The 23,890-nt window shown below is 50.4% G+C and overlaps 1 protein-coding gene across 11 annotated transcripts in view; it reads left to right on the forward strand.

Annotated features, from left to right (window-relative positions):
• The window catches only part of KIF1A (kinesin family member 1A), a 181,620-nt gene that overhangs the window by 63,697 nt on the left and 94,033 nt on the right, over positions 1–23,890 (forward strand). For 8 of the 11 annotated variants that reach the window (XM_030575581.1, XM_030575583.1, XM_030575589.1 and 5 more), the window contains exons 4-14: positions 2,389–2,568; positions 3,965–4,030; positions 4,946–5,124; positions 5,789–5,900; positions 10,445–10,522; positions 10,927–10,992; positions 12,109–12,126; positions 13,376–13,451; positions 13,831–13,909; positions 14,527–14,669; positions 15,249–15,275. In XM_030575581.1, coding sequence (XP_030431441.1) covers positions 2,389–2,568; positions 3,965–4,030; positions 4,946–5,124; positions 5,789–5,900; positions 10,445–10,522; positions 10,927–10,992; positions 12,109–12,126; positions 13,376–13,451; positions 13,831–13,909; positions 14,527–14,669; positions 15,249–15,275 — 1,024 coding nt within the window. The remainder of the gene's footprint in view (positions 1–2,388; positions 2,569–3,964; positions 4,031–4,945; positions 5,125–5,788; positions 5,901–10,444; positions 10,523–10,926; positions 10,993–12,108; positions 12,127–13,375; positions 13,452–13,830; positions 13,910–14,526; positions 14,670–15,248; positions 15,276–23,890) is intronic. The other 3 variants (XM_030575585.1, XM_030575588.1, XM_030575592.1) reach the window with 1 other exon arrangement.

Genomic DNA, 23,890 nt, shown 5'->3' on the forward strand with positions numbered 1-23,890 from the left:
GAAGCTGGGGTTAGATGGGATGGAGTAATCCAAAGGTTTTGATATAAGGACTAGACAGGCTGCCAGCTGTGAAAGAGGGGGCAGTCTTCTTGACCATTGTACTTTAGGATTCACCTCCTTAGAGATGACTTAGCTGATCTGGTCCCAAATCAACCACTGGGTGGTGCACCAGAGCTGATCACCCTTCCCCGTTCCAGCCACTGGGAAAGAACCCAAGCCGTGGGTTTGCAAACACGTCCGAGGGCGGGGACACAAGCCCTTTCATTATGGCTAGATGGGAGCAGGTTCCCAGAACTATAGGTAGCAGCAGCATCCTGATATTGTTTTCTGTTGTGACTCAGGTCACAGGGTAGAAAAGGTCCAGAACTGCTGATCTAAGCTAAAAAACAATCTGTGGTAATCCCATGACAATGTAGCCCAGCCGCACAGCTGGGGCCAAGGGAATGCAGGGAAAAGTCCTGTGCCATGAATACATTTACTAAATAATTGTTCTTCAGCTGTGTTTGTGCCCTTTGTGCGCTTGCTTTCCACAATCGTTTTAGCCAAAGAGTTCACTGGCTGGGGTATTCACTGAAACAGGAATAGTGGCTGGACGCTCATTTTTTACTGGCTGTCTATGAGCATTGCTTCCAGGAAACTGGCAGATATTCATTCCATTTCTCCACTCAGAAAGCAGAAACACGGGGACCAATCACAGCATGAAGTAGGAATATAGGCGACCAATCACAGCTTGAATTTTCATTACTTGCAACAAAATGCTCCCAAACAAGCTACAGGTTGAAAGTAATTCATGTGAAGTGTTTCAGTAATTTCACATTACAGACCAGCCTGAGAGACAGTAACACCTCCCAGACAATTCACACACAACTAGCCATGAAATCTGACTAGCTGTTGTGAATTCTTTGCCCAGCTGTGTTCCTGGCTCCTTACTGTGTCCCCTGTGCTCAGTGGGCACGAAAGAGCCTCAAATGTGTTAGCTACAAGGCTGGAAGGAGTGGTCTTGGGTTGTACTGGAGGTAGAAACCAGATAGCATTTCTGAGAAAGCTTTTTACCAGGACACAACAGCTGGAGCCAAGTTCCTTATTTGACAATCTATTTCAGTTTCAGTCATCTAACTCAGAAAAGGCATAGGTACCAGTGCAATCCAGCCCGACACAGTTAGGCTGCAGCAAGCCAACAGCTTCCCTCAGCAGTGCAATTTCCATCTCTCCCTCCAGCCCTAAAACCCCAAATACAAATCTTACCCCTTCCCAAACCCCTGCCTGTCACAGAGCGCGTCACTCACCGCCAGACTGGCGCCTCCCCCTGGTCACTCTAGGGATTAACTGAAGGCCAACACTCCTGTCTGCCTTCTGCACCCTGTCACTCCTTCTCCACAGTCCACCTGCAACTCCTTTTCCTCTGCTATCGCTGCATTTCCTTGGGCCACTTCCCCATGGCCATGGGCCTTCCTAGCTTCAGCAGCCTGTCCAGAGTTCCTTCTCTTCTCCCTGGGTTTCTACCTGCACTGCTCTGTCCATGATGCTGTCGGGTTGCAGCCTACTCCAGATACAGTCTTCCCTCCTCAAGTTCCAGGCAGCTACTGAGCCCTGCTCTGCCCTGAGGCTCTTTGTTGGGACCTGATTGGCTGCTCCTCACAGCCCCTTTCCCATTGGCTGCTTTTTGCGCATCCTCCCTAGGGGTCTATTAACCCCTTACTGGCCAGTGTGGGATGGATGCCCCATCACACTGCCCAAAAAGATGGGGCTTTGCATTGTGCCTAGGCTCTGAGAGCCAGAGAGGTCTGAATGGCCAAGTCCAGGGATTCTTGTGGAGAATGCCCTGCTGGCAGCTCCCTCTCTGATTTAGCCCAGAGCTGGGCAGCTTTTCAGATCCTCAAACAGGTGTGTCACAATTACAGTGAGGCGGAGTCTTGTCCAGCAATTCCCCAAGTGCGTCAGAGCAGCCCTCGTCCACGTTCACATTATCTGTACCTTGATCAGAAAGCCAAGAGCTCTCAGTGTCAGCATTGGAGTGCCACAAGGGACTGGTGCTGAGACGTTTTCCTTCGTGGCCCTACGCCATGGAAGTTAAAGGATTGCCTCCCTAGTTGGTGAACCATTGCCAGGGATGCCCCAGTGTGCATCTGGACTTGATACACGAGTGACTCAGCAACGGTAGTATGAGAAAATAATGCAGGCTCTGATACTCCTCTGACTTGCACTAGGGTGGAACAGGAGTAACTTTGCTCCATTGAGATGAATGGAATTGCACCCAGATAAACCAGTGCAAATGAGAGAAGAATGAGGGCCAGATGTTTACCATTTTTCTTGTTTTCTTTCCTTCTACTTTCTCTTTCACACCTTCCCTCCCTTCTGACTTCAGTCTCTGGTTTCTCCTCCCCGCAGCCCGAAGACATCAATTATGCATCTCAGAAGCAGGTGTACCAGGATATCGGGGAGGAAATGTTGCAGCATGCCTTCGAGGGCTATAACGTCTGTATCTTTGCCTATGGGCAGACAGGTGCTGGCAAATCCTACACCATGATGGGGAGGCAGGAGAAGGATCAGCAAGGCATCATCCCACAGGTAACAGAGACTATCACCACGTGGGGGAGAGCACGCTGCTGATGTAAACAAAGAATACTTATAGCCGGGTCATTGGTGGGGGGGGAATCATGTGAAGGAGAAGGAGGCTGCTGAGGGGTGGAGGGCAGGGCAGATGAATAGTTCCCATGTGGGTGAAAGGCTGTCGTCCCCTGCATGTGGGGCATTGATAGCTGCTGCGTGCCAGCGAGGAGTCAGGGAGCAGTTATCTGCTGGGGGAGAGCAGGGTGATGGCAGCAAGGACTGAGGAGTCAACAGGGCTGTGGCACCAGCGAGCACAGGAGCTACCAACCAGATGGGAAATTGACACAGAACTGGCTGCCTGGAACTTGACAAAGGGCAGGGCTGGGAGGAAGAATGGCTACTGGTCTCCTGGATTCTCTCCCAACCAGGGCAGCTGAAAAGTTACAGTTGGGAGGGGATGTGAAGCGAGGAGCCCGGGATGGGAATCAATGCAGAAGGTACGAGCTGCTTGGAGACCACCAAGCATCTGGGGAGTCACCTGGAAAGGGTCAGGGCAGAGCAAGGGAGATCCTAGACCTGCCATGAACAGAAAGGGGGCAGTAAAAGCATCAGTCAGGGCCGGCTTTAGGCCAATCCCACCAATTCCCCGGAATCAGGCCCCACACTTAAGAAGGCCCCGTGCCTTAGGTGCCTTTTTAATTTTTAGTACATACCCGGCGGCGGTCTGGGTTTTCGGCAGCACTTCGGCCGTGGGGGGGTCCTTCACTCGCTCTGGATCTTCGACGGCATTTCAGCGGCAGGGGGTCCGGAGCGAGTGAAGGACCCCTCGCCACCGAAGTGCTGCCAAAGACCCGTACCGCCACCAGGTATTCGAATCGGGCCCCGCAGTTCCTAAAGCCAGCCCTGGCATCAGTCCACAGAACCTAGAGGTGAGGTAGGTGGAGGCTCTAAGCAGAGATGCCTGAGTGGCTGGGAAACCTTGGGGCTGAATGACTGAGTCATACTGTGTCCTCATATACATCTCTCCAGTCCTGTGAGAGCCAGTGGCTGTAAGCGAGTGCAGGCTTTGGCCGAGCTGATCCCTGCCCTGACTCCACGCAAGGTGGGAGTTCTACCAGGCATTAACCTGGTCACAAAGGTCTGATTCGTCTCTGAGCTGAAGCAGTTGAAATCCACAGTCCTGGCAGTGCCTTTGACTGTGCCACTTACTCTACATGTCGCTCAGAGTCACTCAGAACAGGGTGTGAGTGAGCACAGAGAGCAGGCTCCCCTCCTCCTGCCTGCCTTTCTGCAGCTCCCATTTCTGGGGTAGAAGGAAAAATCCTTGTTTCCCTGGCGCCGTCCCCCCAGTGACTCTGGCTGCATTATAGGGGATGTGAGCAGCCATGTCTCCTTCTCTTCTTGTCTGCTGCAGCTGTGCGAGGACCTCTTCTCCCGAATCAACGACGCCACGAATGACAACATGTCCTATTCTGTGGAGGTACGGGGCCCTTCCCGCTGACAGCGGGGGTGTTCTGCTGGGGAGAGCATCTATTGAGGAGACAGGGACGATATGTTAAGGTGGGCCGTTGCCAGCACCACTTCATGGGCCTGCCCTGCTCCTTCCCTGAGTCAGTTACCTTGTGTATTAACCAAAGAGTGGCTCCCATGGAATACTACCTGCAGCTTCAGGCTCAGGCCCTTGAGGAGGCCTGCCTTCCTTGCTCTGTCACTCCCAGGCCCTAATACCCTTGCACAGAGACCTGCTCCCATCTGGGTTCAGGGAGGAGTCTAAATTCTCATGGGTCAGCAGTCATTGGCCTGCAGCCCTCGGGTTCCAGCACCTGCCATCAGGATGGGACAGTGGGAGAGTCCTGCTCTGATCTGGTTCCAGGCCCATGCCTGGATCTGACATTGCTGTCGAGATACACACCCTCACCCAGGCCTGGCCTGCCTTCCCTGGCATCCCTTTAACTACATGGGGTTGAAGTCAACATTAGCTTGGTGACACTTTGACTGATTTAAAAGTGCCTTAATCAGTTCAGCTTAATTCAGTAACAAACCTATTTAGAATTCAGTTTAGGTAACTAAGCAACTCTGGTGTGTAGACAAAGTCACTCGCTCTTCCATAGCCCCTTGTGCAGACTGGCAGATGAGGCGTGCAGGGCCTCAGCAGGGCCAGTGAAAAGCTGGTTGCATGCTGGGCACGGTTTGCCCATGGCCCTTATGCCAGACTCTGCCCTCATTCACGCTAACACAGCCATTGAAATCAATGGATCACTGCCTGGAAGGGGGCGGCTCCTAGAGCAAGCCACTGGGTGTGTCAGGATGGGTCACAACTGGATATGTGTCCTGTGTGATGTGGGAGTCCCTCCCCCCATTGTCAGACAAAGACTTTGTGCGCTCTGTCCCCTAGGTGAGCTACATGGAGATATATTGTGAGCGTGTGCGGGACCTGCTGAATCCCAAGAATAAGGGGAACCTGAGGGTAAGGGAGCACCCCCTCCTGGGTCCCTATGTAGAGGACCTTTCCAAGCTGGCCGTCACTTCCTACAATGACATCCAGGACCTGATGGACTCTGGGAATAAAGCCAGGTGAGAGGGTGGCACAGCCTTGGTTGCCTTTCCTTCCCTTCCCGCCCTACTGCTGTCCGGAGAATCCCCTGCTTTACATCACTCAGCACGTGCCCCACATCTTAGGCCCCTGTCTTCTGGCTGGGAGGGCTTCGGAAATCACTCGGCTTCTTCCCTGAGCTGGCTGAGTGGGCTGCTGGTGACAGCCCTGTTGTGCTTTTGCCTCTGTATCTCAACGATCACAAAGCAGACAGGATCAGAGAGAGCAGCCACACTGCAGCACCCACTCACTGACCCAGGTGTGTTTTCCTCTTGTCTCCTGAGTGCTGTCCACTAGCCTCATATTGCCCTGTGATGGAGCCAATCCTGAGTCTTGTCCGCAGGGAGCTGTGGAGATGGGACAGGGCGTGTGGGACCTGGCACAGAGCCCACTGAATTCAATGGGGAGACCCTCATTGACTGCAGCGGGCTTTATGTGAGCTCCTTAGAGGCGGAAGTGTTCAAACCAGAGCTGGGCATTAAGAGGTGGTCCAGCGTGAGCACCACTGGCTTACACTCTTCTCAGTCCTGCCTTGTGGAGTCACCGAGCTCTGCCTGACATCACCAGCTCTGCACTCTGAGCAAGTGCTGCTAGTGGCTGCCAAGCTGCAGGATTCCATGCCTCCCTGCCCTCTTCCCTCCCCAGGACAGTCGCTGCCACAAACATGAACGAAACCAGCAGCCGATCGCACGCTGTTTTCAACATCATCTTCACCCAGAAACGGCACGATGCAGAAACTGACATCACCACCGAGAAGGTGAGCACAAAGAGGGTGTTTCTTTAGTGGGGCTGGGCAGCATTTTCCCAGTTCCTGTGCTCTGGCTGGTGGAGAGAGGGTGTGACTCATAGACTTTAAGGTCAGAAGGAATCATTATGATCATCTAGTCTGACCTCCTGCACAATGCAGGTCACAGAATCTCACCCACCCACTCCTGTAACAAACCCCTAATCTATGTCTGAGTTACTGAAGTCCTCAGATTGTGGTTTGAAGACCTCAAGCTGCAGAGAATCCTCCAGCAAGTGCCCCGTGCCCCATGCTGCAGAGGAAGGCAATCTGCCTGGAGGAAAATTCCTTCCCGACCCCAAATATGGCAATCAGTTAAACCCTGAACATGTGGGCAAGACTCACCAGCCAGCACCCAGGAAAGAATTCTCTGTAGTAACTCAGATCCCACCCCATCTAACATCCCATCACAGACCACTGGGCATACTTACCTGCTGATAATCAAAAATCAATTGCCAAAATTAGGATATCCCATTATACCATCCCCTCCATAAACTTATCAAGCTTAGTCTTGAAGCCAGGTATGTCTTTTGCCCCCACTACTCCCCTTGGAAGGCTGTTCCAGAACTTCATTCCTCTAATGGTTAGAAACCTTCGTCTAATTTCAAGTCTAAACTTCCTAGTGTCCAGTTTATATCCATTTGTTCTTGTGTCCACATTGGTAAGCTTAAATAATTCCTCTCCCTCCCTAATATTTACTCCTCTGATATATTTATAAAGAGCAATCATATCCCCCCTCAACCTTCTTTTGGTTATGCTAAACAAGCCAAGCTCTTTGAGTCTCTTTTCATAAGACAGGTTTTCCATTCCTCGGATCATCCTAGTAGCCCTTCTCTGTACCTGTTCCAGTTTGAATTCCTCCTTCTTAAACATGGGAGACCAGAACTGCACACAGTATTCCAGATGAGGTCTCACCAGTGCCTTGTATAATGGTACCTTATCTTTGCTGGAAATACCTTGCCTGATGCATCCTAAAACCGCATTAGTTTTTTTAACGGCCATATCACATTGACGGCTCATAGTCATCCTGTGATCAACTAATACTCCGAGGTCCTTCTCTTCCTCTGTTACTTCCAATTGATGTGTCCCCAATTTATAACTAAAGTTCTTGTTATTTATCCCTAAATGCATGACCTTGCACTTTACACTACTAAATTTCATCCTACTATTATTACTCCAGTTTACATGGTCATCCAGATCTTCCTGTATGATATCCCGGTCCTTCTCTGTGTTAGCAATACCTCCCAGCTTTGTGTCATCCGCAAACTTTATTAGCACATTCCCACTTTTTGTGCCAAGGTCAGTAATAAAAAGATTAAATAAGATTGGTCCAAAAACTGATTCCTGAGGAACTCCACTAGTAACCTCCTTCCAGCCTGACAGTTCACCTTTCAGTATGACTCGTTGTAGTCTCCCCTTTAACCAGTTCCTTATCCACCTTTCAATTTTCATATTGATCCTCATCTTTTCCAATTTAAATAATTCTCCATGTGGAACAGTATCAAATGCCTTACTGAAATCAAGGTAAATTAGATCCACTGCGTTTCCTTTGTCTAAAAAATTAGTTACCTTCTCAAAGAAAAAGCAGCAAAGAATCCTGTGGTACCTTATAGACTAACAGACGTTTTGGAGCATGAGCTTTCGTGGGTGAATACCCACTTCGTCAGATGCATCTGACGAAGTGGGTATTCACCCACGAAAGCTCATGCTCCAAAACGTCTGTCATGCATCTGATGAAGTGGGTATTCACCCACAAAAGCTCATGCTCCAAAAAATTTGTTAGTCTATAAGGTGCCACAGGATTCTTTGCTGCTTGTACAGATCCAGACTAACGCGGTTACCGCTCTGATACTTCTTAAAGAAGGAGATCAGGTTGGTTTGGCATGATCTACCTTTTGTAAAACCATGTTGTATTTTGTCCCAATTACCACTGACCTCAATGTCCTTAACTACTTTCTCCTTCAAAATTTTTTCCAAGACCTTACATACTACAGATGTCAAACTAACAGGCCTATAGTTACTTGGATCACATTTTTTCCTTTTCTTAAAAGTAGGAACTATGTTAGCAATTCTCCAGTCATACAGTACAACCCCTGAGTTTTTTGATTAATTAAAAATGCTTGCTAATGGCTTGCAATTTCATGTGCCAGTTCCTTTCATATTCTTGGATGAAGATTATCTGGGCCCTCCCATTTTGTCCCATTAAGCTGTTTGAGTTTGGCTTCTACCTTGGATGTGGTAATATCTACCTCCGTATCCTCATTCCCATTTGTTATCCTACCATTATTCCTAAACTCATTAGCCTCATTAAAGACTGAGGCAAAATATTTGTTTAGATATTGGGCCATGCCTAGATTATCCTTAACCTCCATTCCATCCTCAGTGTTTAGCAGTCCCACTTCTTCTTTTTTTGTTTTCTTCTTATTTATATGGCTATAGAATCTTTTACTATTGGTTTTAATTCTCTTTGCAAGGTCCAACTCTGCATGGCTTTTGGCCTTTCTCACTTTATCCCTACATGTTCTGACTTCAATAAGGCGGCTTTCCTTGCTAATCCCTCCCATCTTCCACTCCTTGCAGGCTTTCTGCTTTTTCTTAATCACCTCTCTGAGATGCTTGTTCATCCAGCTTGATCTACAACTCCTGCCTATGAATTTTTTCCCCTTTCTTGTTATGCAGGCTTCTGATAGTTTCTGCAACTTTGACTTGAAGTAATTCCAGGTCTCCTCCACCTTTAGATCCACAAGTTCTTTAGTCCAATTCACTTCCCTAACTAATTTCCTTCATTCTTTAAAGTTAGCCCTTTTGAAATAAAAAACCCTAGTCCCAGATCTATTTTTGTTTATCCTTCCATCTAGATTGAACTGAATTAGCTCATGATCACTCGAACCAAGGTTGTCTCCTACAACCATTTCTTCTATGAGGTCCTCACTACTCACCAAAACCAAATCTAAAATGGCATCCCCTCTTGTTGGCTCTTCAACTACTTGGTGAAAAAATCCATCAGCTATCACATCCAGAAAAATCTGAGCCCTATTATTATTACTAGCACTTGTCCTCCAGTCTATATCTGGGAAGTTAAAGTCTCCCATGATCACACAATTCCCATTAGTATTTACTTCATTAAAAACATTAAAAAGGTCTCTATCCATATCCAAATCAGATCCCAACGGTCTGTAGCACACCCCAAGCACTGTCTCAGGGGAGGCTCTAGTAGCTTTCTTTCCCAAAGTGATTTTTGCCCAGATAGACTCTTTCTTGTCCATTCCATCACTTCTTATTTCTTTAGAGTTAACCTCATCATTGATATACAATGCTACTCCACCACCTTTGCCTTTATTTCTGTCTTTCCTACACAGCACATAGTCTTCAGTACCTGTACTCCAATCATGACTACTATTCCACCATGTTTCTGTTATCCCTACAATATCCGGTTTCACTTCCTGCACTAGTAGCTCTAGTTCCTCCATTTTGTTGCCTAGGCTCCTTGCATTAGTGTACAAACATCTTAATTTTTGCTGTTTGGCTTCACTGACAGTGAAGGTTGGGCTAAAGGGGCTGAGATAAGAGGTAGATAAATAATAAGAATCGTTGTTAGGAAGTGAGATGGAGAAGGCTACTGGAGAGCTTTGCAAGCCTTGCCTGCCATACCCCAACTCTGTGTCCCCTTCCTGCACCCCCAGACACACTTCCCACAGTCCCTATGGGTCCTTTAGTCCTGCTCTGGGCAGGGCTTTTAGCACATTGGGGCCCATCTGAGCCTTGCTACATGTTGTAGTGGCAGTAACAGCAGGCAGCTTTCCCCGCAAAAGCCGAGTGTACGCCCCACCCTGGGTAAGTGCCAGGGGCGACCGACCCAGCTTGAGCCACTTATCTGACTTCTCAAACAAACGGGGACTTGGAGCCCAACCACCCTGCAGTTTTGTTTGTTGACCAGCTCCTGATTTTGCCCGTCTCTGTTTGAATGGGCAGAGCTGGAAACCTGCTCTCCCTGACTCCAGATAAAACAGGACTCGGACACAAACTGCTGTTAGTGCAAAAATAAAGCTCTCCCCGGTGGAAACCATCAGGGCATATATTGAACCAATCCCTTGCTCTGGTGCCCGGGGCGCTGTGCTCCTGGCAGGATTGTCTTTTGGTGAGGTCCTGACTACTTATGGCCACTAAGCATCCCAAGTCACTCTTTGCAAGAGTAGGTGTGTTAGCTGTAGTGTGAAGTGTCCAGGCCCTATTCCAATTTGGATAGTCACATTCTTCCTCCTTCAAATCCACCTCCCCACCCCTAACAGTTTCAGTTGAACCAAGTGTTTACTTCTCCTCCAAACTGCTGTGCAGCACGACTGCACACTGTTAAACAGCTGTTGCATTTCACATCAGAGGTGGTTGCATTTCAGTGGTGAATTGTGATTCCTGTTTGCACCATTTGCATAGCAATGTGTCAAGTGCTTGGGGACACTTCTGGATAGGTGCAAGTCATAGCTGTGCCCTCAATGGCAGGCATCCCTCTTTGCTTATAGGTCAGCAAAATCAGCCTGGTCGACCTGGCTGGGAGTGAACGGGCTGATTCTACTGGAGCCAAGGGCACGAGGCTAAAGGTAAGAGCGGAGCATGAATCAGGAGCTGCACTCAGTGCCGGATGCTTTTTGAGGTGCTGTTGGTGCACCCTAACCATGGAGAGGTGTGCTCATTTCTTTGGTGGGTTCTCAGACAGCTGGAGTGCCAGTAACAACTCCATGATACGCCACTAAACCCACCACAACCTCTGCTCCCCACTGGTTTTCTCTGAGGGACCGGCCACATACCATGTCTTTTCTCTCCCCAGGGGGGCCCTGGCAGGGAGGGAGCTGGCTGTTGGCCATGTTTGCTATCATCTGTGGATCTGAGCCTGGCTATTGTGCTGAGCTGCAGACATCCACGTGCCCTTAAGCTGATTTGTGTGTCAGGACCCTCTCTATCAGTTGACTTTTGGAGGCTAGATTTTTCTGTCTTCCTTCAACAGGAGGGAGCGAACATCAACAAGTCTCTGACTACACTGGGGAAAGTCATCTCTGCCCTGGCTGAAATGGTAGGTCGGCCAAGGAGGTCAGTCCACAGGTGGGGCTGATTACATAGAACCACACTGTGCAACCCTGAAGCACTGACTCACAGGTAGTCTCATTGACACTTATGGACCGATTGACATGAATCAGTGCTCACTCCATGAATTAGGGCTGCACACACTAAGCCCCAGTGATGCCGTTGGATGAGCAGCCCTTGTAGTCCCTTGTGCTGTGACTATGAAATATCCTCCAAGGCAAACGTTCTGGGAACGAGCCAACAAAGGCGCTTTTGATGCAAACAGCCCTCTCTTCCCATGGCACAAGGACATCAGCCCCTGAACTCACTCCCTCTTGCACACACCCTTGCTGGCATAGAATGGCAGGTATTCTTGATGGACTCTGGCAGCAGTTGTTGCCTCGCAGACTCCCCCAGTCTGGAGCGGGGGAATCTTTAGAAGGATCCATGTTGGGACTGGCTGGAGTGTTGGTTGTATGTGCCTGGTGGGGTGGGGCAGTTGGGGGGTGGGAAGGGTGAGCTGGGATCTCCTGGGAATGGAGATTGGGGATTGTTGATGGATATATATTAACAGATATGTTTTTAAGAGGAGCTAGAGCCATTAGGCAGCCGGGCAGGATGGGAAATGGAGCCAGGATCATGAGCGTCTCTCACTGCTTTATTCGCTTTGTGGGTATGGGGATCCCTTTCCCTGCCCTCTGTCTGACTTTGATTTTTCTCAGTATATGCTCGCTGGGAGAGGGATTGTTTCCCTTTGTGTTTAGGGTGCTATGGCAATCTAAATAATAACTCCCTGTCACAAGTCCTGTGCCACAGCCTAGCTGATGAAACTCCTGCACTTCCTCTTAGCAGAGGGGCGAGCAGGGTGGGAAAAGCCTTTGTGTGGGTTCCCCCCACCACGCTCACCCCTCCATTGGGAGCTGCATGGCAGTGCCCACGCTCAGAGCCTGCTCTCTGTGGAGAGCTCTTCATCTGAGAGAGGTAGAAGCTTCTCCCATATGGTGGAGGGGAAGTTGCAGTTACCCACAGCCCCTTGTCCCGACTGAAGCAAACTGTCATCCTATTTGGCCTCTCTGTGTCTCACATGCTCATGTGATGGTAAACAATGTCTCTGATTTCCTTTCAGGATTCGGGGCCCAATAAGGTATGTGCTTTGAGGGTTCTGTTCCTTGGCTTGGGTGATCAAACACGGGCAGGGGTGTTGTGGATCGAAACGTGGAGATTACTGAGATTCAGCCCAGGACCATGCTATTGCGTGGATTTTTAAACTGAGTGCCCCATTGTTTTCAGCTCTGCTCTGAAATTAAGGCACAATTTGACCTCCAGTGAGGTTCTGTGCTGCAAATCCTTGGCTCCACTGACTGGTGACCTACAGCAGAAGCAGTGCACCAAAGAGCTGGCCAACAGCAAGGCCAGTCAAAATGGTACCTATACACTGGGTCCCTTCAGCTCCCTGCATTTGAGATTAATATCTCAGTGGAGCAGTTGTGGTGGAGAGGAGAGCCAGGCTGGCTTTTGCTAGTCTGAGTCAGCTGGAAATGGAGGGAGGGGCGAGGCAGATTAGGCTTAGCATAGTGTTTCTCAGGTGTATTGGCATCTCCTGGGGCTGTGCTGCCATTGCTGCAAGATCAGCCTAGAGCTGGAAGTCACCTGGGGACTGTTGATTCTTCTGTGTAAAATCTTTTGGGGGAATGAAGGGGAGAGTTCACTGGCCTAGGCATTGGTGTGTAACTGGGCTGGATGGGAGTAAGGGACGGACAAACTGGATCTGCTGCAATAAGAATCAAACCGAACCCAAACCAAACCCCTCTATTGAGGTCTGAAAATATTCAGTTCACTTCCCCCTAGTCTGTTATAGTCATCTCTGCCTTGCCTGCACTTCTGTCTCTCTCAGGTGCTGGTAGGGCCCCTGTTACCATGGAAACTGGCGCCTCACAACACCTGTGTGAGGTTGGGCGTACTGAAGCCAAGTGACTTGCCAAGGTGTCACAAGGAGTCTGGGGCAGAGCAGGGACTTGGACCCAAGTCCTTGGCTAGTGTCCTATCCATTGGACATCACATCCTGGCTGTGGAGGATGGGAGGTGGAAGTGGGAGGCAGAGTTGTTCTTTATGTGTTTCTGGTCCACTCCAAAGCAGAAAATCTCCATAGACACACTCTTCTTGCAGGATTGCTAGGTGTAGATAATTTGGTCAGCATACAGTCTTTGGGTCCTTATCGAACCTCTGAACTGTAGGTGGTTTGCTCTGGGCTAGGGGAAGCTCAAAAGTGTGCCTTTGGCCAGATGTGGCTGGAAGTCACTAGGCAAATGACCCTGGTTGATACTGACTGAGAATCTACTACCTTTGAAGAGAACGAGGTGTCTTATCTCCCTCCTGTGCTCTCTTCCTCCAGAACAAAAAGAAGAAAAAGACAGACTTCATCCCGTACCGGGACTCTGTGCTGACCTGGCTTCTCCGGGAAAACCTGGGTGAGGGAAGAAGTCTGGTTCACTTAGTTTGCCCTGGTTCTGGCCTTAACTCACTGAATTTCCAGGCAACAGACCTCCAGAGGTCCCTGTCTCCTGAACTTCTGTAGTCTCCTTGCTTTAACTCCTCCTCCTCCCTCTGCCCTCTGGCTGTCAGGGACCCTCCCAACTCATTCAAAGCACCAGATGTTCCTGTGCTGGAATTCTATGTGACCATGTGAGCTGGGAGCTGTGGGGTGGGGATACTGTTTGGTATGTGTGCTCTGTGAGCAGAATGACAGGGATGCTCTGGCAGAAAGGGGAAAGCAGAGAGAAGGGGGGTTACAAAGAGGGCCCAGGAACAGATCCACTTCATGGAGCCAAGGGTTTTTTTCACTGGCAGGTGGTAACTCCAGGACTGCTATGGTTGCTGCTCTCAGCCCTGCTGATATCAACTACGATGAGACCCTCAGTACTTTAAGGTAGGCCTTTGTGACAACAGTTCATCCCCACTTCCCCTGCACAGGGGCTGGGGAACATGGAGTGTGACATCTGAAGTCACAGCCTTAGACATTCCCCTCCTGTTGCCTTAACTGTTCCTTCATTCCACTACTGTCCCATAGCCCCTCACTGATACAGAGCTCCCCTCTGGGCAGTGCTTATCGCTGTTCTGTGTCAATGTCAAAGCAGCAGATGAGGGTCCCTAACCATTTGTTCTGTCCGTAGAGTTACAGAGCACTCTCCTCCACCTCCAGCCACTGGCCTTCCTAGTCCCTCTCCCAGCTTGGCACTAGACTACACTGTGATGCTCTCCCTTGTGTTGCTAGATTTGCTCTGTCCCTCCCTGCCACCTGTTACTGTAGATGGGAGTAGAATGGGGAGCCTCATGGCCAGAAAGCTACAGCTCTGAGGGAGCCTTTGACTGTCTGAGCTGTGCTAACCAGGGCTCTGCCAGAAGCCATGCTTTGTTATTATATGCAAATAGACCCTAGGTCTCCTGAATGCCAGTCCGATGCACTAGCCTGTGGCCCATGCTGTCTCAGACCTGAATGAGTGCGATAGGAAGTCTGGTGATTGGCCATGTGTCCCATTTCTGCAGGTATGCTGACCGTGCCAAACAGATCAGATGCAATGCTGTCATTAATGAGGATCCTAACAATAAGCTGATCAGGGAGCTGAAGGATGAGGTGGCTCGTCTGAGAGATCTGCTCTACTCCCAGGGTCTTGGGGACATCATTGACAGTACGTACCTCTCTGGGCTCTTGACTGAGACCGGGATTTGCTTAGGAGAAGCAAGATAGAGCTCTCTAAATCTCAGTTTACTGGGGTAGGACAGGCTCAACCATCCTCATCCCCACCATGTTGTTCAGTGGCATTACATCACCAAGACATCTCTATTCCCTGACCTGTTGCTCCTTGTAGTTCCTCTCCCTGACACTGCATCTCTGCCACAGCCTGCTGGGAAAGTCCTCTATGACATCAGGGAGATGCATGCTATCACCACAAGCCTGGGGACTCTAGCCTATGCCCCTCATGCTGACTGTGAACCCTAGTCTCCAGCCCCAGGATGGCTCCGGGGGGACAGGCTCATCCTCTGTGCTATCAGTCCCAGGACTCCTGTCCCAACAAAGAGCCAGTCTCAGTGTGGTGAGCACTCCCTGTGTTGCCCCCAGGGAGATGTCCCCAGGCTGGGTCAATGTACGGCCTTTTTTCTCAACCTGAGGGGCATGCTTCTCTGTTCCTTAGTCCTATAAAGATGAACCTATTCTTGTTCTGTTTTCTTTGTCTTTCTTCCCACTCCCTCTCCTCTCTTTCTCTTAGCTAACACTGCTCCAGGACGACCTAAATGTGTGTATTTCCCATTGTGGGTGTTCTATGTGCTTCACTGCTTCTCCAAGACTCTGTTGTAGCAAAGGAACATACATACAGCATGGCAAAGGAGTCCAATAGCCTATAAGCAAGGCCCAGCTGTGGAAAGCTTGTGTGCTCTCACCGCTATGCTGTGGAGGTGTTAAGGTGGTCATCTGCTCCTCCCCAGTAGTGCCCTGCTACAGTACTCAGTTTGAGAGCTGCCAGAACTTTGCTGCGGCCAAGGGATGCACAGATCACTTAGAGGATTGGTGGGCAACTGCTTGCATTGGCATAGTAACCTCTTTGCACAGGGAGCTCCCTTTCTTTATTAGAAGGCTCATCCTTGGCCCTCCTGTGAGGCTATCATGCTTGATGGTTCTCCCAGATCCACAAGCAAGGGGACCTCCACAGCACCGTCTGTTGTGAGGGGGAAGGGGGGCGGGGATTGACATATGGCAAGGGCTGGGAAGGCCATGCACCAGTCTCCATCAAACTCTGTGTCAGCTCTGCACAAGAGGTGGTGCAGCCCCAAGCCAATGGTCCTGGGTGCTGAGCTGGGGAAGCCATACTGAGGCTAGCCAGTGCCTTGTCTGGGCTTTGAGCCAATGTACTTGGGGGGCAAGGGGTTAGCTGAAGAATTTGCCTGCATTATGCTCTCCTCCAAAACATGCGAGATGGAATTGATTTTCTAAGTGAACTTCCTGGGCCTCTTTTCTCCATGCTGTAACTATGGTTTCTGCTTCTGTGCTGTTGCTGCTTCTGCTGGGCTTAGGACTAGTACCAATTCCAGTACTGGTTCTGCTGGCAATACCCTAACTATGGGCACTAAGTTATCTGCTTCCTACCACTCATATAAAATCACAAGTGTTCCCAGTGACCCAGCATTGATCCTGCTGCTGGTTGTACTGGGACCAGCAGGGCTACTGAACATGTGCTCCTAGACTTGACAAAGCGAACTGACTTTTGCTGGCAGGCTGGGAGGCCCTGCAGTCTGTGCCTTGTTTGTAAAAGAGCTGTGAACAGTCCAGCTGATATCCCTGGTCAGTGGCATACCTAGAATCCATGTCAGTTTGGCAGAGAAACAGCCGACAATTACCCTGCTATGGTCCCAGACAAACTAACAGCTGATGGGAGCCTAGTGCAGGTAGAATGATCTCAGCCCATTGACTCTTGGGTCCCTTGGTCCATTGGGAACATATTTATGAGTCAGATTTCCTTTCCTTGTGAGAAGCCGGCCTAGATTTCTGGTCTCAGTTCATAGAAGATTAGGGTTGGACCTTAGGAGGTCATCTAGTTCAACCCCCTGCTCAGAGCAGGACCAACTCCAACTAAATCATCCCAGCCAGAGCTTTGTGAAGCCTGACCTTAAACCTCTAAGGATGGAGATTCCACCACTTCCCTAGGTAACACATTCCAGTGCTTCACCACCCTCCTAGTGAAATAGTTTTTCTTAATATCCAACCTAGACCTCCCCCACTGCAACTTGAGACCATTGTTCCTTGTTCTGTCATCTGCCACCGCTGAGAACAGCCTAGCTCCATCCTCTTTGGAATCCCCCTTCAGATAGTTGAAGGCTGCTATCAAATCCCCCCTCATTCTTCTCTTCTGCAGACTAAATAAACTCAGTTCCCTCATCCTCTCCTCATAAGTCATGTGCCTCAGCCCCCTAATCATTTTCTGTGCCCTCCGCTGGACTCTCGTCAATTTGTCCACATCATTTCTCTAGTGGGGGCCCCAAAACTGGATGCAGTACTCCAGATATGGCCTCATCAGTGCTGAATAGAGGGGAATAATCACTTCCCTCGATCTGCTGGCAATGCTCCTTCTAATGCAGCCCAATATGCCATTGACCTTCTTGGCAACAAGGGCACACTGTTGACTCATATCCAGCTTCTCATCCACTATAATCCCCAGGTCCTTTTCCGCAAAACTGCTGCTTAGGCAGTCAGTTCCCAGCCTGTAGCGGTGCATTGGATTCTTCCATCCTAAGTGAAGGACTCTGCACTCATCCTTGTTGAACCTCATCAGATTATTATGGCCCAATTCTGCAACTTGTGTAGGTCATTCTGAACCCTATCCCTACCCTCCAGTGTATCTACCTCTCCCCACAGTTCAGTGTCATCTGCAAACTTGCTGAGGATGCAATCCATCTCATTATCCAGATCATTAATGAAGATGTTGAACAAAACAGGCACCAGGACTGACCCCTGGGACACTCTGCTTGATACTGGCTACCAACTAGACATTGAGCCATTGATTGCTACCCATTGAGCCCGACATCTAGCCAGCTTTCTATCCATGTTATAGTCTAGTCATCCAATCCATACTTTAACTTGCTGGCATGAATACTGTGGGAGAGCATATCAAAAGTTTTGCTAAAGTCAAGGTATATCACATCCACCATTTTCCCAATATCCACAGAGCCAGTTATCTCATCATAGAAGGCAGTCAGGTTGGTCAGGCATGACTTGCCCTTGGTGAATTCATGCTGATCACCTTCCTGATCACCTTCCTCTCCAAATGCTTCAAAATGGATTCCTTGAGGGCCTGCTGCACGATTTTTCCAGGGGTTGAGGTAAGGCTGATCGGTCTATAGTTCCCCAGATCCTCCTTCTTCCCTCTTTTTAAAGATGGGCATTATATTTGCTTTTTGCAATTGTCTGGGACTCCCCCAATCACCATGAATTTTCAAAGATAACGGCCAATGGCTCTGCAATCACATCAGCCAGTTCCCTCAGCATTAGATCTGTCCCCATGGACTTGTGCTTTTCTAAATAGTCCTTAACCTGTTCTTTCACCACTGAGGGCTGTTCACCTCCTCCCCATACTGTGCTGGGAGCTTGTCTGTGAAGACTTGAGGCAAAAAATGCATTGAGTACTTCAGCTTTTTCCACATCATCTGTCACTAGGTTGCCTCCCGCATTCAGCAAGGGTCCCACACTTTCCCTGACCACCTTCTTGTTGCTAACATACCTGTAGAAACCCTTCTTGTTACCCTTCACATCCCTTGGTAGCTCCAACTCTAATTGTGCTTTAGCCTTCCTGATTACACCCCTGCATGCTCAAGCAGTATTTTTATACTCCTCTCTAGTCATCTGTCCAAGTTCCACTTCTTGTAAACTCCTTTTTTGTGTTTAAGTTCTCCGAAGATTTCTGTTAAGCCAAGCTGTTTGCCTGCCATATTTGCTGTTCTTTCTGCATATTGGGCTGGTTTGTTCCTGTGCCCTCAGTGAGGCTTCTTTAAAATACAGTCAGCTCTCCTGGACTCCTTTCCCCCTCATATTAGCCTCCCAGGGGATTCTGCCCATCAGTTCCCTGAGGGAGTCAAAGTCTGCTTTTCTGAAGTCCAGGGTCCGTATTCTGCTGCTCTCCTTTCTTCCTTTTGTCAGGATCCTGAACTCTACCATTTCATGGTCACTGCTGCCCATAGTTACTGCTTCTACTTTCCCTACCAATTCTTCCTTGTTTGTGAGAAGATCAAGAAGAGCATGGCCCCTAGTTGGTTCCTCCAGCACTTGCACCAGGAAGTTGTCCCCAACACTCCCCAAAAACTTCCTGGATTGTCTGTGCACTGCTGTATTGCTCTCCTGGCAGATGTCAGGGTGATCGAAGTGCCCTATGAGAACCAGGACCTGTGATCTGGAAACTTCTGTTAGATGTCTGAAGAAAGCCTCGTCTACCTCATCGTCCTGATCTGGTGATCTACAGCAGACACCACAACATCACCCTTGTTGCTCTTGCCTCTAAACTTAACCTGAAGACTCAACAGGCTTTTCCCCAGTTTCATATTGGAGCTCTGAGCAATGATACTGCTCTTTTACATACAGTACAACTCCTCCACCTTTTCTCCGCACATTTTTGTATCTGTGCAAGGCTCTACTGATCAGTGCCTCTCCCTCCCTCGCAGTGCCTCCCGCCCACCGCAGATCAGCTATTTAGCGGTGTGCAGGAGGTGCTGGAAGGGGAAGGAGCACTGGCGGGATGCACTTGGCAGATGGGGCAGAGCAGGGTGGGAAGAAGTGGGGTGGGGCGGGGTGGGGTCTTGTGGGAAGGGATGGAGTGGGGGCAGGGCCTGGGGCAGAACCGGGGTCAAGAACCTCTGGGAAAGGACAAAGCCTGTGCCTGTGGACCTGAGGGCTACAAACAAATGCATCCAGGTTGGAGGCCCTCTTTGTAAGCCACATATGTGTCTCTGCGCAAGCCACAAATGTGTCTCTGTGCCTTCTCCATGGGGTGTGTGAGTGCCAGCATGCCTCCTGGGGGCTGGAGGTTTGCCATAGTGTAGAGAGAGGGGAGCTATGAGTATCCTGGGCAAAAAATTAGAAAAAAAGTCAGTAAAATCTGGGCCCCCAACATGTGGCTTTAAGGGGGCCCCTCTTGTCCTGCCAGGCACTGTGCTGCTGCCCCTAGCCCAGAGGTGGGCAAACTATGGCCCGTGGGCCACATATGGCCTGTGGTACAGTCCTGCCCGGCCCCTGAGCTCCTAGCCCAGGAGGCTAGCCCCCGGGCCCTCCCCTGCTGTCCTCCTGCCCCACAGCCTCAGCACACTTGCTATACCGCTGGTGCAATGCTCTGGGCGGCCGGGCTGTGAGCTCCTGGGGCAGCACAGCTGCAGAGCCCGGTTTGACCCGGTGCTCTGAGTTGCGTGGCGATGGTGGCAGCATGGCCCGGCTCCAGCCAGGCAGCTCGGCTGTAGCACCGCCAGCCCCTGGTGCTCCAGGCAGCGCGGTAAGGGGGCAGGGAGAAGGGGGGGTTGAATAGAGGGGAGGGGAGTTCAGGCTGGTGGTTGGGGGTGTGGATAGAGGGCAGGCCAGTGGAGGGGGAGAACAGGGGGTTGAATGGGGTAGGGTCCTGGGAGGGCAGTCAGGAAGCAGATGGGGATGGATGGGGCGGCGGGCGGCACTCAAAGGAGAGGTAGAAGGGGTGGTTGGATGTGGTAGAGGTCCTGGCGGGGGGAGCCAGATAGGAGGTGGGGCCTGGGCCACAACCCCCTCCCCAACCAGCCCTTCATACAATTTACGAAACCTGATGCGATCCTCAGGCCAAAAAGTTTGCCCGCCCCTGCCCTAGCCCCTCACGTAGTCCTCTTTGTGGGCATAATCTGAAAGACCAGATTCTGAGTGCCCTGCGGGTGTGGGGAGTGCTCAGGGCCTTCCCACCCTCCCTGATAAACCCACCCCAAAGCAGCCAGGCTGTGATTGGGGAGAGCCAAGGGGGCAAGGTCTGGCCAGCACCTCCTGGCCCACAAGGGGGTGTCTGATTGGAGCAGGGCTGTGACTACCATCCTGCTCTTGGTGCCCCAGGTAGTTCAGAGCAGGGGAAGCAGAGGTTAAGGTGCAGCAAAAGCGCCAAGTAGCTTGATGAAGCAGAGTCACTTCTAACCGAGCATCATGAGGCAAATGGGGTTTTAATAGAGAAGGAACTGGCTGGCTGTGCTGTGTTCTAGCCAGGCCCCTGAACAGGTTGCCATCAGAGCAGGTGTTGTCAGGACCAGCCTCCAAATGTCAGCGCGGGGCATGTAGTGCCAAGACCAGTAGCCGCTGCACACTTGCAGATAGCGACTCCACAGAGAAGCCCCCACAGCCAGCTCAGAAAGCCAGCCCCATGTCAGTCACCGCGGGCCTGGCTTCCAGAGATGCAGAGTACCTACAGCCTCAGCTGGGGTCAAACTCAGCACTTCTGACAATGAGACCTCGCAGCTTTGGCAAACTCTGCCCACTCTTGTGTGCAGCTACCGCTGACCCTATACCTGCCTACAGCCAGTCCTGGAAAGGCCTGGCAGTGCTTTCAGCTGGCTTTTGGCCTGCCCTCTTCCTCAGGCATTTCATCAGACAGCTGGTGTCTAGTACATCTGAGCAGTTTTTAAACTAGCAGCACAGTAATTCCTTCCCTGCTTTCAGTGACCTCGAACAATGCCAGATCTCCAACATTGCAGAGCTGCCTTTCTTATAGCCCACCTGGGCAGGCCCTATCTCTCTCTCCATCACTCTCTTGGCTCTGGGGCCTGGATCCAAGGCTGTCATTGCTGTGCACCACCAGAAGGGAAGAGACTTTGGAGGCTTCCATGAGAACTCCCCTAGAAGTCCAAGTATCGGGCCAAGTGCTGACTGTAGGCAGATGTATTCACTAACCCCACCACAGACTCAACACCAGGTCATTATCAGAAACAACTGTAGTCACTAACATTAACCTCATCCTAACACATGAAAGGGGATCATGTATCAATGCTGATGTGGCATTAAGGTACCAATGCTTAGAACAAACAGCGCAGCTGCAGTGTGAATGCCCTCACAAGACAGTTTGTGTCGACCCTCATCATGTTTCTGTTTGCACATTGTCCATGAACTGGCCAGGATTGCTAAAAATGTGGTGGTGGTTATGCATCATAGTTGGACAGGTAAATTATGTGAATGTACATCTGCCTACAGGCTGTTTGCCAACTGTCCCCAGTTCTCTTATCAGTAGGGCCCTACCAAATTCATGGCCATGAAAATCGTGTCACAGACCGTGAAGTCTGGTCTTTTGTGTGCTTTTATCCTATACTATACAGATTTCATGCGGAAGACCAACAATTATCAAATTGGGGATCCTGACCCAAAAGGGAATTTCATTGGGGTTGCAAGGTTATTTTAAGGGGGGGTCACAGTATTGCCACCCTTACTTCTGAGCTGCCTTCATTGCTGGGTGACCGGGGAGAGGTGGCTGTTGTCCAGGTGACCAGCTCTGAAGGCAGTGCCCTCCCAGCAGCACTGTGGAAGTAAGGGTGGCAATACCATACGATGCCATTCTTACTTCTGCTCTGCTGCCTTCAGAGCTGGGCGGCCAGAGAGTGGGCCCAACTTTGCAGGCAGCAGTGCAGAAGTAAAGGTGGCAATACCATACCATGCCATCCTTCTGCGCTGCTGCTGGTGGCAGCACAGCCTTCAGAGCTGGGATCCCAGCCAACAGCCGCTGCTCTCTAGCCACCCAGCTCTGAAGGAAGTGCCACTGCCAGCTGCAGCGCAGAAGTAAGGGTAGCAGTACTGCAACCCCTCCCAACCCCCATAACCTTGTGACCTCTCCTCCACAACTCCTTTTTGGGTCAGGACTCCTACAATTACAACACAATGAAATTTCAGATTTAAATAGGATTTTAAAAATCATAAATTTCATGATTTCACCTATGACTGAAATTGATCAAAATGGACCATGAATTTGGTAGAGCCATACTTATCAACACTTGATGTGAGGAATTCCATTTGATTGGGCTCTATTCTCTGATTGGATGATGTAACCTTTATAAAGAGGAGCAGTGGCAAAAAAAAATCTTTTGGGGTGTTGCATGTCTCAGAGAGAGTGGAGGGAGCTCTCTACAAAGGCAGAGAGCAGGAGAAGTGCAAGATTGGGACATTTTCAGACTTCAAAGGCCTTTTCCCATCCTCTTTTGCGCAAGAAAGAGCATTTGGCTCAGATTTAGAAATAGCTGTGGTCCTGAATCACATGCACCAGGTCCCCAGGCAAAGGCAACTTTCCGTTACTCCTACTTCTCCAGCCCCTCACTGAGTGATGATCACTCCATTTGGTTGGCTTTGTCACTCCCTTAGGCTCTCCCTCCTGCCTCTCAACAGCCTCCTGCTCAAAGACACAAACCTGTTAGACATGGGGCAGCTGCATGAACTACCCCAGCATGAATCATATTGTGCTTTCTTGGATTCCCATATTCAAACTAATGCTCAAGGGAACAAAACACCAGTCACTTAAAGATTCTTGGGGAAATGAACACAAACCAACCCAGCCAGGGGAAGATTGAGTCATGGGTCAGGTTTTGAGGAGAGCCACCATTGTTGTGATAATATCTTTGGATTGTGGTAACTCCTAGGAGCCTCAGTCATGGCCCAGGATTCTGTGATGTTAAGCATTGTACAGATCCAGCAGTTCCCATTGTGACACTCATGGCCAGATTTTCACAGGAGAGCAGTGCCCTAGGCTCTTCTGAACATCAGGCCATATTGAGGCCAAAATGGCAACAGGGGTCTTCTGCCTTGTAAGCATGTGCAGACTCACCCCTGCGGCACCTCCTGCTGGTTGTCCTCAGGAATTAGCATCCAGGCTCCAGAGCACCCTCTTCAGGCCGGTGTCTCACCACCACTGCTGGCCCCCATGTCCCTCCCAGGACCTCAGTGCCCCTTTAACTGGGCACTGCCCCCTGGCAGTATCCCCACAGTTCTGGGTCTCCCCCTCCCAGGAGAACCTCTACCCTCTATCCCCACTTTGCCTCAGTCTTGGCTACTGCCCAGTCTCCCTCTAGCCCCCATTCACTGAGGCAGACTGCAGTATCAGCCACTCATCACAGGCAAAGGGGTTCAGACTTGCTGCCTCTGCCTCCCCATGGGCTGCCCTGTTGCAACCCTGCACCTATTTGGCCTATAGTCAGGCCTGCAGCCTGGGGCTTTCCAGGCCTGAGCTCTCAGCTCTTCTTGCCTTTCCTCAGCCCTGCTCCCAATCTAGATGCCTTGCTTAGATCCCTGCAGCCAGGCCCTTCTCCCTCTACAACCAGAGGGAGATCTATTGGGCTTCTGGCTCACAGCCTCTTACAGGGGCCAGCTGGGCCTGATTGGGGCATGGCCCCAGCT

This window comes from Gopherus evgoodei, chromosome 9 (genome assembly GCF_007399415.2).
Source record: "Gopherus evgoodei ecotype Sinaloan lineage chromosome 9, rGopEvg1_v1.p, whole genome shotgun sequence".
NCBI classification, from domain to species: domain Eukaryota; kingdom Metazoa; phylum Chordata; order Testudines; family Testudinidae; genus Gopherus; species Gopherus evgoodei.